Source organism: Apostichopus japonicus, chromosome 9 (genome assembly GCF_037975245.1).
Source record: "Apostichopus japonicus isolate 1M-3 chromosome 9, ASM3797524v1, whole genome shotgun sequence".
Taxonomy (NCBI): domain Eukaryota; kingdom Metazoa; phylum Echinodermata; class Holothuroidea; order Aspidochirotida; family Stichopodidae; genus Apostichopus; species Apostichopus japonicus.
In genome coordinates, this window is record NC_092569.1 from 28,326,798 (window position 1) to 28,340,964 (window position 14,167).

The window sequence follows — 14,167 nt, forward strand, 5'->3', positions numbered from 1 at the left end:
TCCAAACAACCAGCGAACAAACAAACAAATAAACAAATTCAAAGAAAACAAAGCAGGGACTTACTGACTGGTTACCTTTGTTACATAACTCTGGGGACTCGCCATAACATCGAGTCAGACATCGTCAATGATTCTTACTCTAACCTCTGAATTACGGAGAACTACTAATGATGACCCTCTCTGCTCATGATTGTACGTAGTAACATAGATCTCTCAGCATTACAAACGGTGTAACTTTCTCAGTCCAAAGGTCGATACAGATGAGCAAATAAAATTTAAACCAGTGGATATATATACAATCAGGTGTTCAAATATGAGGTGTCTCTGCTCGTCAAAATATCAGGAAAAGAAATTATTCATGCGCCACTATAATTTTAAACCAGAGAAACAAACGTCAATAATGTTACAACTGTTAGCTACAAATAAATATTTTGGCATAAGATTTATACAATGTTTCAGCTTTTTCAAATGTTTAATTTGGTTTGGTATTGATAAGTGAGTGTTACAAAGATTTCTTTAATGGTTAGCTGTAGATTTCATTAATAGGGTATAAATATTGATAAAACACTCACACACACACACTTGCATGGTAAGGAATCACAAAGCTTATGTTTTTTTAAAGTTTATGTATATATATATATATATATATATATATATATATATATATATATATATATATATATATATATATATATATATATATATATATATATATATGTGTATATATATATATAAATACATATATATATATGTATATATATATATATATATATATATATATATATATTTGTATATATATTTGTTTAACTTTTAAGTTCAATTTTATATAGAACGCATTTTCCATAAAACTTCGTATTTAGATTAAATTGGTAAAAGAAATTACTTTATAAGGATTTGACCAACTTTAACTTTGGTCAATATTTACTACTGTCAAAGTACAGATCATATGATAATTGATGGTATATTGACATTAATGCAATAAAAATGCAATACCATGTATTTTGCATGTTTGCTTATAATAAAAACATATATTGATCTTGCAAATCCAAATTGACACAATTTCCAGCACACGAAGAGCCTAACATATGACGAATTATTATTTTCAGCACATTCAGCAAACCATTAATGAATGTAGTATTAAGAGTAACCCGCAATAAGAAGAGTGTTTTTTCATATGTGCGTGTATCAAAAGGTGTTTCCTTTAATTGTGGTAATAAATATCATATTTGTGTCATATTTTAGTCGTAAAGGTTATAGCCATGCTGACTATACTCGTTATGATCACAAACATATGACAACTTTTTATTCAGGTTAACATATACTGGTTCTGATAACAAGTTAATCTTCAATGGTATGTTGAATACAGTCATTGATTACAGTCATTAATTATGGACTCGGTGATAACATTACATATATGATCGATGATTTTGATTACATTTCAGGTGAGTCTAGCCATGTGGTAGTATATGGGTTCTAACTACTAGCTTAATGATTATAGTAGGGTGTAAAAGAGGTTGCTGATTCACATTCCAGCTGAATTTATTCATGTTTAAGTCTACTGATCAAGACTATAATATTCATGATAACAGCCGGATGTAATCGAGGTTGCTGATTCATATTCCAGCTGAATCTATTCATGTTAAAGTCTACTGATCGTCAACACTATAATATGCATGATAACAGCCGGATGTAATCGAGGTTTTTGATTATATTCCAGCTGAATCTATTCATGTTAAAGTCTACTGATCGTCAAGACTATAATATGCATGATAACAGCCGGATGTAATCGAGGCTGTTGATTACATTCCAGCTGAATCTATTCATGTTAAAGTCTACTGATCGTCAAGACTATAATATTCATGATTCAGTAGACGTAATCGAGGTTGCTGATTCACATTCCAGCTGAATCTATTCATGTTAAAAATCTACTTATCAAGATTATATTATTCATGATAACAGTCGAATGTAATCGAGGCTGTTGAGTACATTCCAGCTGAATCTATTCATGTTAAAGTCTACTAATCATCAAGACTATATATAATATACATGATAACAGTCGAATGTAATCGAGGCTGTTGAGTACATTCCAGCTGAATTTATTCATGTTAAAGTGTAATGGTTTCACGATTGATCACAGTTGTTGATTACATTCGATTTGCGTCATGTTAACTTAAATTCTCCCTGACTGAAGATTTGATTGTTTCTTGTTTGTTAGATTTGGTAATCAAAGACGTATCGATTATGGTGGTTTAAAGGTCGATTTATGATCGCAGTTGCTGATTGAATTCTACTTGAAAGATATTCTTTTTAATTCCGGATTTTTGTTCTTTTCTTTTCAGCCTAACGATGAGAAACACAGGCAACAACAATGCAAAACGGGACACAAACGTAGAACTGTTAAACGGGGATGCAAACGAAACGTAAGTTAATACGTTTTACCGTTCAAATGATCCAGTTGTATATAGGTTAAGGCTGTACCATGTATATATAAATATCAGTAATATCTGTATAATATGTACCAGTGGCGGCAGAAGCGGAAGGGGCTTGGGGAAGGGGGGGGGGGAATGCCCACAGTTTTGTAAATCATTTTTACAAATGGTATCTGCCCCTGTAAAAAAATCATTATTTTAAAAAAGGAACACTCTTGTGAAAGCTCAATTTTAAGGTTTTCTTTTACAAGTTAGAAAAAGAAACAGTACCTAAAAGGTGTCGTGTAGTTGAAAAACATTCACAAACTAGAAATTGTGGTACAAAATGCACAGAGGTCCCATCCTTTTAGGTAATTGTCTTGTTTGCCCCTCAAATCAATGTCACAAATCCCTCTATACCCTTCGAGGTTTGTGCCCCACTCCCCCCACCCACACAGACTGAACCCTCTACCGCTGCCTCTGATCAGTATGATCCATTAAGTTATATATGATATGTTATACTTATAACTAATACTCATTCTAGCCTATAGATTAACTAATACTCATTCTAGCCTATCCATTGACTAAACCTCATTCTAGCCTTTACATTGACTCACATATGTTTGAAATCAGCATTGTTAGTAAATATGAGCCTGCTTTTGGTACCTTACCTCAGCCAGTTGTTTCGGCAAACGTCATAAGATTAAACTAATCTTTGGGTGATTGATCTAGTATAAAATGGTTTGATTACAAGGTCCTGCTTAATCAACTCACTTTACATACATGTGCACCAAACAGATGTATGCATACATTACTTTACCATAAACAAGGACTGCAAATCTATTCGTCGCTATTAACATCACCTACATTGCAATTATTATTTAAGAAAAAAAAGATGATACACTTGAAGTAAACAGAGGTGTCCAGCGTTTCATGAACACAAAAACAAACAAACACTGATGCCAGAATGTTTTCTCTTTCTATCTTCATGGAGATATCGAAATCAAAAACCAAACATACACGTTTAGTCACATTTATGTTTATGCATTTATGTCCATTGGAAAAAAAACGTCGTTACCTTAAAAATATAAATACAGATGGCACTATATAACTAACTTTAAGTGATTGTGTCAACGTTCATTTCTATTTGGAGAAAGTTGCGTATGTCATTTTATCCATATAATGTGTCTGATTTTTGTTATATTTGTATCACTAAAAAACGACGATATTGAGGTGAATATATGTATATTAGCACGTAGGGAGAGGCGTCTTGTACTATAAATCAGTGAAATAACCCCTTTTTTGATAAAAATATCAGATTCTAAAATAAGGGAAAGCATTACAATTGTCTCACTAATATTGTTATATATAATCACGATTATTTACGTAATTGTGTGGATAATAAAACGTTGCTTTGTTGGTCATGATCCAATATACAATGAATACATGGAAACGATTCAGTCACTTTTGTTTTTGAACCCAAATTACGAATTCTCCTTCCATATTTTTTAGCTCACCAATCCATCAATAAATTCCCTCCACCCTGACATCCGTACCTGCCACAACAACACAGCTTTGACTATAGTCCTTAACATGAACATAACTAACCCGTTTCTCTACACTGGGTATATGTACATCTACATGTTCATCCACTGTGGATGTGCAGACCAATACACATACGTACGTTAAACATGTACGCATTTCACACACGTAAGCAGTGATCGTGGAGTGTGTCTATTCTATAGTGTGTTGTATTGATCACCCTCGTACCTACGTATTCAGCTTAATGCTTCCTGAATTTGCTTTCATATCGTGCGATGTTCGCGTTATGTATGAATGCATTTCATCGCTTGTCTCTCGCTACGTGATCTATTTTTCCTGTCGCAGGCGCTATGAATATTCATCATCGTTAATAGGTCACCACCGTTGTGGTTTAGGAAGAGATGGTATTTCAGACTTTGAATATATATCATTACAAATTGCCATCGCTGCACATATAGTTTGGTCTTTCTTGAATCCTTGTCACCGTGTTCTAAAAAGGAAAAAAAATAAGGAAAAAAAAATCGAATAATACGTCTGATTACAGTTGATGAGCGACCAAGGAAAATCAAAGGGCACCATAAGGAATAATTTGCAGTAGTCCAGAGGTAATGTTCGCGAGAAAAGCAGTCGACGTTGATAGTTTCATCGCGTTTTTATGAATTATCGCTTACAGCTTCATTGAATGACAGCATACCGATACTGCTGCGCTGTGCATAGCGTTTCATAAGAAACGATTTACTGCACAGCAGAGGTATCGGTTTTCTACACAAGGTCGGATATCAGCTGTGTTGGCTTTTGTACTCAATAAAACGCAGACCAAATGATGTTTAGAGATTATCTTAGTAAGATGGAATTAGAGAGGAAGGAAGCGATGATGATAATCCGCTATGGGGCTTGTTGCATGACTGTATGAGAACGTTTGCGGTTACACGGTGTATTGAAGGTGACTTTGAAAGAATAAATGTTTCACACAATTAATTTTTCGTTGTTGGGGGGAAACTAGGAAACATTAAAATATGTCGTTAATATGTGAACTATACCGTTTTCTACATGATCAGGATCGGGATGTAATGGTGAAGTAAAATTTGATAAGCATATGAAAAATTGTGTTCCATTGAGACCTTATATAATGATAGTGAGAGGAAATAACATAGTTACATGATCTTTATGGCCATAATAAAACCATATAATAAAACTGGGATATATATAAATTTGATGATGGACTAATAAACGTGTCATTGGGGAATTTTGTTTGTCCTCAAACTTGAAATGTTAAATGTAAGGTCAAATTGGTTTTCCGACTGTACTTGTATTTGGTTTTAATTTTAGAACTACAATAAGTAATACAACGTGATAATGAAAATAATGTGAACTTTTAAAAGTTATATTATTTTGTTAAAAATTCGAGTCTTAATTTGAGTTGGATTGGGTGAGAGAAAAAAAAAACACACACCAGAAAACTTGTTTATTTCGAATGAACTGTCAATAACAAATAATGCGAAACTTTTACTAACGGATAGGGAAATCACTTTATAGAACACACGGACTAACGTTATATTGATTCGGTTGAGAAAATACGTGGATTGCTCTGGATACTATATATCTGTGGTATAAGACGATTTATGTTGTACTCAATGTGAAGAAAATCTCATAACGATGTCATAACATATGTTCACTACGAAACAAACTATGAGCTCTTAGTTACAATACTTCGCAACATTGATGATATCTTAACGGCAACGAAACATTTATATACGACTATTATGTTGTTGTGAATTAACGTCGAATTGTAGGGTTGAAAGCTTACCAATTGATAAAACCATTTGACTTTTCATGACATTTCTTTCTGATAGTTAGGATATCAACCCTAACATGATAACTTATTGTCTCATGTCGAGCCAAGGAGTCCATGGTACTCATACACATCTGTAGTAAATGACCATTGAAAAATTAAATAAATCAATTCGAAACATGCTTTGAGGTCTTAATAAAAAGGTATCAAGTATTCATTTTCTTCTCGCAGGCCTACATTAGAAGAAATTCGTTCTTGGGCACAATCGTTCGATGCAGTTATGAAAAGTGCAAGTAAGTTGCTTCCGTCTTTTATTTTTGTTGTTCGTGTTTTGAAGTTGTTGGTAATTTGCAATTACTAAGCAGATAGTTTATGTTATCTTACAGCATCGTCTTTTCTACCCCAACAGTAATAAAAAATATTCCAACGCTGAGCTCGATAATATACAACGTAATGAAATTCAATGCAATGCAATACAATGCAATACAACACAGTATAATGTAATGTACGGTAATGTAACACAATGTAATGTAATGTAATACAATACAATACAACGCAATACATCCAAGACAATTAAAATGAAATGGAATACAAAGTATAGAATGCAGTGTAATATAATATAATACAATGCAAAGCAAAGTAATACAATGCAATGTAATGCAATGCAACACAATACAGTACGATACAATGCAAGGTAATGTAATATAATACATTGTATTGCAATACAATACAATCCAAGACAATTAAATAAAATGGAATACAAATGATAGAATACAATATAATATAATACAATGCAAAGCAAAGCAAAGCAAAGCAATACAATGCAATGCAACACAATACAATACAATACAATACAATGCAAAGTAATGTAATGTAATACATTGTATTGCAATACAATACAATCCAAGACAATTAAATAAAATGGAATACAAATGATAGAATACAATATAATATAATACAATGCAAAGCAAAGCAAAGCAAAGCAATACAATGCAATGCAACACAATACAATACAATACAATACAATGCAAAGTAATGTAATGTAATACATTGTATTGCAATACAATACAATCCAAGACAATTAAATAAAATGGAATACAAATGATAGAATACAATATAATATAATACAATGCAAAGCAAAGCAATACAATGCAATGCAACACAATACAATACAATACGATACAATGCAAGGTAATGTTATGTAATACATTGTATTGCAATACAATACAATCCAAGACGATACAATACAATACAATCCAAGACAATTGAAATAAAATGCAATACAAAGTATAGAATACAATATAATATAATATAGTACAATGCAAAGAAATGCAATACAATACATTGTAGTACGACGCCATAACTGTATAATATAATATATATGTATTGACATAATCAATGCTTATTACGGGTTGTAATACCACAGCATCATTGTTAGTTGGCAACGGAGTACTACAGAGAAGGAGTGCATTTTAAGTGTTATAACCTATACCGTTAGTCATTTTATACAAGGGCTAACTGATTTCATCTAAATGTCTGTAGATTTTCTGATTAGGAACCTTAACATCATAAACCCGAGGCCGCTGCATAATTTCCCCTATAAGTCAAATGCGACCGCCATGATATCACAGCTCATTACAATAATATCAGTCGTGTTTCAAAGTTTCAACTCCGCAATAAAATTCGTTTGATGATTCTCATTGTGACATCATTTTCCAATAGCAGTTCCGACTTTCTCGGTGCTATTAATATCAAGTCTATTTCCAGATAAAAGGATACGCAGAAAAATAAACTATTTTTAACTACCTTTTTTCTTCAATACACACAATCGATTGTCTGTAAATGTATATATATATATATATATATATATATATATATATATATATATATATATATATATATATATATATATATCCCTCTATTTAACCCTAATGTGGAACTGGCAGTGTGGTTCGTATTTTAATTACTAACTCCATCCCACTGCTAGAGCTCTATCAGGGCAAACGAAATGACATAGCGTTCTATGCATGGCACTGGCAATATATCCTTGTTTATCATATTTGCATTACACGGTACGTACAAGCGAATGGCGGTGTACACAAAAGTTAGTTTTATGTAGGTTGTCAATGTCACTTGAACACACGCGTGTGTGTATAGACAAATCTGGGTTCTCTTGTAAATATGCAGCGTACGAAATCGTACATAATTGAGGCTTTACTCAAATTAAAGTCCAAATGCCTTACTATGGGTCACCTTATCATATACCTGCCTATAGGAACCCTTAGTGTGAGGTAATGTCCAAATCAGGTTGTTAAATTCTATTCAGTTCATAGTTTGTCATTTTCACGTTGAGCAGGTTGATATTATTTTGACAGAAACTGAAGTCTGTTTGTTATAAAGATATTATATCACTGTATCATTTTTCAGTGGCGTAGGAAGGTACTTTTGAGTGGGGGGGGGGGCTGAAGACTGATGGCCAGCCTAGGGGAGGGGTCTAAGGGGAGGAGGTGTCCCCCTCCCCTTTGGAATTTTTTGCATTTCCAGGTGGCCTCAGATGTAATTTGGTGCAATATAGCACACTTCAACACCCACTCCATTTTGTAAACTTAAGTTTGTATTTTCACCTGGCCTTAGATGCAATTTGGTGCTCCAAATGAGATTTTTATTCTCATTTGAAAATGAAAAAGGGGTTTTCTGGCTTGCGAACCGGGGGGGCGGAATGATACTTCCGCCCCTCCACATTTTTCACTGGGGGGCTGGCGCCCCCCAGCCCCCCCCCCGGTTCCTACGCCCTTGTCATTTTTGGAATATTGAAAGAAATAACAGAAAATAGAAAAATAACTCAAGCTATGTTAAATGACAAAAAGGTGGAAACATCTAAAACAAATTATTAGAAATTGTCCATCCATCCCTTTTTTATCGAATAAAGACATTTTTACTACATCAGTTTTGATATTGCAATGATGATAATTTGTGAAACCAACAGGTTTATGTAAAGAATTAACATAGCTGAATGAATAATGTGTACTGCCAAAGAGCTGGTAATAGAAGAGTCATGATAACCAGTTTTAACATAACAATCCCTTTTCCCGTTCAGAATTCCCAAACCTTTAATTTATATATATATGGGCTATGTTTTTCAATTACATATCTTACCCTTATCCTACAGACGTCTGCAATATGCATGGACCCACAATAAACAATATATTGAAATTAAACTGTGAATTTTAATATAAATCAAGAAGAAACAGATTTGACATTAATCGAAATTTTGATCCCTCACGCCCACCGACGTGAATTAAACAAATATCGAAACATAATTGTGAAACAGAACTGGAAATGGAAATGGAAATTTTATAATCTTTCACTCCTAATCAAATAAATTGTATATATAAAAACGTAAATATAGGTTACACTGCGATTAATTATGAAATTGATGTGCATATAGTTTACAATATATTTTTTAAATACCTTCTCCGTTTAAATGTGAGCTTGAAGGTTCCTAACATAAGTGTTCGACACATTATAGGACTTCATTTTCTGTTAATCGTTATAAGCTGTGAAGTTGTTACAAAACAGAGTTGTAACTATGGTTACGTGGTGTACAATCAATGTTCTTCATTGTGACAATACCTGATGGGAACATCGGAGTAAGGTTGGAGTAATTTAAAGTTTACATATATTATAACTTGCTTCAAAATTGATACTAATTCGTACTTGTTAACGTACTTTCTATTTAAACTGCATGTTTCATTTTATTTTGAGTCATATCAGAAAATGAAATAGGCCTTTCGAATTTTATATGTTACCTGGTAGCAAATATTTCGCACTGTCTGACTTAACATACACTGAATTGCATGGAAAGGTTGGCGTTTATAGTGCTTCAAACTACCCAAGACATAACAGATAAAAGCCAACGTACTTATAGGCACGTGAGTGTCAAAAGTTCAAAGGAAAACTCATTCAATATATATAGAAATCATGAAATAGTTAGTATCCGTTTTGTGTACAAATGCAGCTACGTATCTTACACATGTATATATGTCTATGAAGGTAGTAAGGCTTCCACGTACATTGTGTGATCTATACGGCGATTGTCAGTGATCGATTGATATGACTGTTTACTATAAATGACGTCATAAATCGTTAGTTTAATAATAAATCCCAATGATTTTCACAAGTGAAAAAAAAGGTAGAGAATATTCTTTCTTGATCTGTATGTGTATTGATCAAATGAAAATGTTAACTCTACAAATGGTTTCATTTACGTATGTAATATCTATGACGGCTCTTGATTGGACGTATGTAATCTATGACGGCTCTTGATTGGACGTATGTAAAATGACGTCATAATTTCTTTGACATTCGGTTCATTATGATTGAGCGACACGTCTTATACAACACTATTTCTATAGACTAATCCCAAAAGAGTGGTTTCCATGGAGAGCACAGTACTTAATATATGACTACATTAGTTTTAAAATGTCAACCGGAAGTAAAATCTTTACACTTAAAAAAAAAATAGTCTTCCAGTCTCGCTGGCGATAACAATGTGATTTCTATTTTTTTTCTCTCCTTTAACAGTTGAGAAAACTTTGCCCTTTATCGTTTTTTTCAATATCACCCCCCAATTGTTTATTTCATAACAGGAGGTCGAAAGAAATTTCGAGAATTTTTACGATCTGAGTACAGTGAGGAGAACCTAATGTTTTGGCTGGCCTGCGAGGAACTACGAAAAGAAAGCAATTCTGCATCCGTAGAAGAAAAAGCAAGGCTTATATATGAAGATTTCATTTCGATCTTGTCCCCTAAAGAAGTAAGTTGAAATCCATTTTCATTTTTTTTCCGAAATGTTTCTATGATTTGAACATATTCAGCAAAAGAGTAAAGACATGCATCTCACTATTTCGTAAAAGATAATTATGTAATATATTTTTTTTCTCTCTAAAGAGGTTTTGACATTGGTGCAACAACAGATTAAATATACAATTTCCATCGTTACGATCGCTACATGCGTTCTCTAGTCCATTTTAATCTTTTGATCTTTCTCCCGGCAATTCAAATTTGTTATTGTTTAATGATCATTTAAATGACTTCTCGATACTGGGTAATTTAGTGCAAAGTTGCCATTTAATCGATAGTTCTACTACAAAATATCGTTAATAAACATAGGCTATATATAAACATATATATGTATATATATATATATATATGTCTAGACATATGCATGTCTAGACATGTCATGATTATTCACACAGTTTACATAACTATTCAACTTATATTTCAAGATGCGTTTAATATTCATCACTTTGACATTGATCAGACGTAATAACCCTTTTAATCCTGAACACATGATATTTTGCATGTTAACATATCTGGTCAATTAAGACAACGGATCGTGTGAAATATCTACGAAATATACTTAAAAATATTTTTGCTTTTAGAAGAAATTTATTATTCACGTGTTTATGAAAGTAAATTTTTCCAAATAATATGCATATCTGAAATTTCACGATTCCATTTACTGTCTAACGGTATCGTGATCCATTAAATGGCGTAACAGCGCCATGATCACTCGGTAATTGTTCCCGGGTGGATCATGTTGCTTTGTTTTACAAGCCCAGACGCCATCTAGACTGACTTTTCACACAATTTTTATTTATTATTTTAAATATGACTCTTTAGTAATATATTATTTTTTATTATTTTCATATTTGCTTAGGTCAGTCTAGATTCCAAAGTACGGGAAACTGTAAACAGCAACATGTCAACCCCAGATGTGCACACGTTTGATGAAGCACAGCAACAAATCTATATACTAATGCATCGCGACTCCTTTCCTCGTTTTGTCAACTCAAAGATGTTTAGAAATCTTATGGAGACGGCCTCGAGCAAAGAGACTTAAAAAAAAAAATGTTTCCAACAATATCAGGATGCAAATGTTAAGAAGAAGGAAGAGGAGGAGGAGATGTTAAAACAAAATATATATTAAAAAAAAAATGTAACAGGTGTAGATGGATGCAAATACATACTCAAGCAATTATTGAACCAACAACCTCATCAATATTCATGACTGACCATTTCGTACCATTTCGTCATTCATCAAGACTCGTGACTTATGAATATCCATTAATATGGAAATTTTTTCATGTCATGTTTTTTTGTTATTTTTTTGCCACTCGTTTGGTCATTGAGGAAATATTCGATTGGAACAGGATACTATGGGACAACGTGACCAAGGATCAAACTTCGACGGGGTACCTATAGGAGCTAGATCTATGTGAATGTCTTTCCAGCGATAATTTCTAAGTTGCCTACACATAGGATTACAAATATAATATAATTGCATCGTCGTCAAATATCGATATGCAGCAAATACTCATCTTTGCAAGACTTAGGCACAAACATAACTCGGCGACTGGCCTTCTTAGGTCACGACAATAATTCATGAGTTTATATGCAGCATAATTAACACCACACGTTGTAACATGTACATTGTGAATACTCACTGTGGATGGAAAAAGAGTCTCAAATGATGTTATTCCTATTGTTTAAATTATCGGGAGGATAAAGGAAGTCGGCACTATTACGCGAAAGGTATTTGGCAAAGACTTTACTATTCTGAACTGAGATTTCATTCCGCAATTTGCTGCATATGACCTTAGAAGTGATCACTCATGAATAATTCATGACTGCATCACCATGTTCCCACCAGGTATTGTCACTATGAAGGCCATTGATTGTACACCACGTAACCATAGTTACAACTCTGTTTTGTAACACCTTCACAGCTTTAACGATTTAAAAGAAAATGAAGTCCTATAACGTGTCGAACACTTATGTTAGGAACCTTCAAGCTCAAAAACCAACCAATTTATCAGTAAAGAACTAACCACATCAATGGAAATAGTATGGCGTCCTCATCGTAATAGCATTTCTAAATGTCTTAGTTAAGACAAACAACATCGTAGGTATAGGTAGATAGCACATACATGAAGAAACCAAACAAAACCTACATACAGTTCATCGCCTGTAAACATAATAGAGGTTACTGTATGCTACAATACTTCCATTCTCTCCTCTACAATTCATTCTGCTTTACATCACTTCGGTTAAAGGGTTTTTGGAAATCGTATTGTCTTGTAAATATAGCAATTACTCAGCCCAGTGGATTGGAGATCGTTTCATTGGGAAAGTCTGTTGTATGCTGTTACAGATATAACACGTGATATATACATTCCTACGTTGATAAAAGCCGATAGCAGAATTGTTGAGGTTAGCTTTACCACGTCCTAGTGACCCACAAACTGGACTGTCTGTTTCTGGTGGAGGAGGAGGAGAAGGAAGAATGTTTTCAAAGATGTACCACCTTGAATCGTGCAATGGGTTTGTTTCACAGAGTTGTGAGTGAAACCTTCCACAAGAAGCAAAGTTCGTTTGATGTGAACGGTAAACGTAAAAGTCTGGAGAGTTAATATCATCGACATCTTTCGTGTTGTGACCGATGGTTTGGTGCATTTATTATTGCCAATTCAGTTAGTGCCCAGAACACACGAGCACACACATACATATATACAGTAGTCGCCAAAGAGACGTTTGGTTTATTGGGATGGAAAGAACTGTTCACTACTTCGGACATGAACGAACTAAAAGGGAAAAGTGAAGAACAAAGACTGTCTGAATTTCCGAATGTTTGATTAACAATGAATGAAGATGATGTTCCATGGCGATAATAACCCGGTGTTCATGGTAGTATCAATGACACCAATTTACCGTACAGAGTATAACTTTGTAACATACCTAAAATATAACAACAGTCTTATAACACCCGAGGATATGTTGAGTATAGGCGATTATGGATCTCTTAACGAGTTTGAGGATGGAAAGTCAGTACATCATACCTGGCTGGATTTGTAACTCTGTACACTCACCATATCTCCAAGTTGTACCCAACGTTTTTGGAAGGTATCATATAAACTGACTGAAAAAAAACTAGTGGTTAAACTGAGATGAAAATAATGAAGAAGAAAAATGAAAAATATAATACAATGTAAAAATTGAAGCCGCCTCCACCTATATTTCCAACCTACCATGTGATGTCGCCTGTGGCACTGCGACAAAATTTGCTCGCAATGAATACGACATCAGGATACCCAGCATACTATAGCGGACCTGTGGATACCGCCGTGGTAAGAGTTCCATCGACCAGGGAAAAAAATTGAAATATTGAAGGAAATAAAAAAAAAGGTCGATTTCAGAAGAAAGGAGTTTTGTAAATGTTTCCCCTCTGACCAACACGAGTTGTTCAAAGAGTGAGAAAGGAGAAGAAGAAGAAGAAAAAGAAAAAATCAAAACAACAAAAAAACATTTCAACAAAGGGGCCAACGTAAAGATATTTTTTGAGTTTTTGATGTTGACGATAATG

At 33.6% G+C, this 14,167-nt stretch overlaps 1 protein-coding gene across 3 annotated transcripts in view; it reads left to right on the plus strand.

Moving 5' to 3' along the window:
• The window catches only part of LOC139973638 (regulator of G-protein signaling rgs-2-like), a 44,441-nt gene extending 30,574 nt beyond the window's left edge, over positions 1 to 13,867 (plus strand). For all 3 annotated transcript variants that reach the window (XM_071980455.1, XM_071980453.1, XM_071980454.1), the window contains exons 3-6: positions 2,340 to 2,420; positions 5,974 to 6,035; positions 10,392 to 10,558; positions 11,465 to 13,867. In XM_071980455.1, coding sequence (XP_071836556.1) covers positions 2,340 to 2,420; positions 5,974 to 6,035; positions 10,392 to 10,558; positions 11,465 to 11,647 — 493 coding nt within the window. In that variant the 3' untranslated portion in view covers positions 11,648 to 13,867. The remainder of the gene's footprint in view (positions 1 to 2,339; positions 2,421 to 5,973; positions 6,036 to 10,391; positions 10,559 to 11,464) is intronic.
• Positions 13,868 to 14,167: the final 300 nt, after the last annotated feature.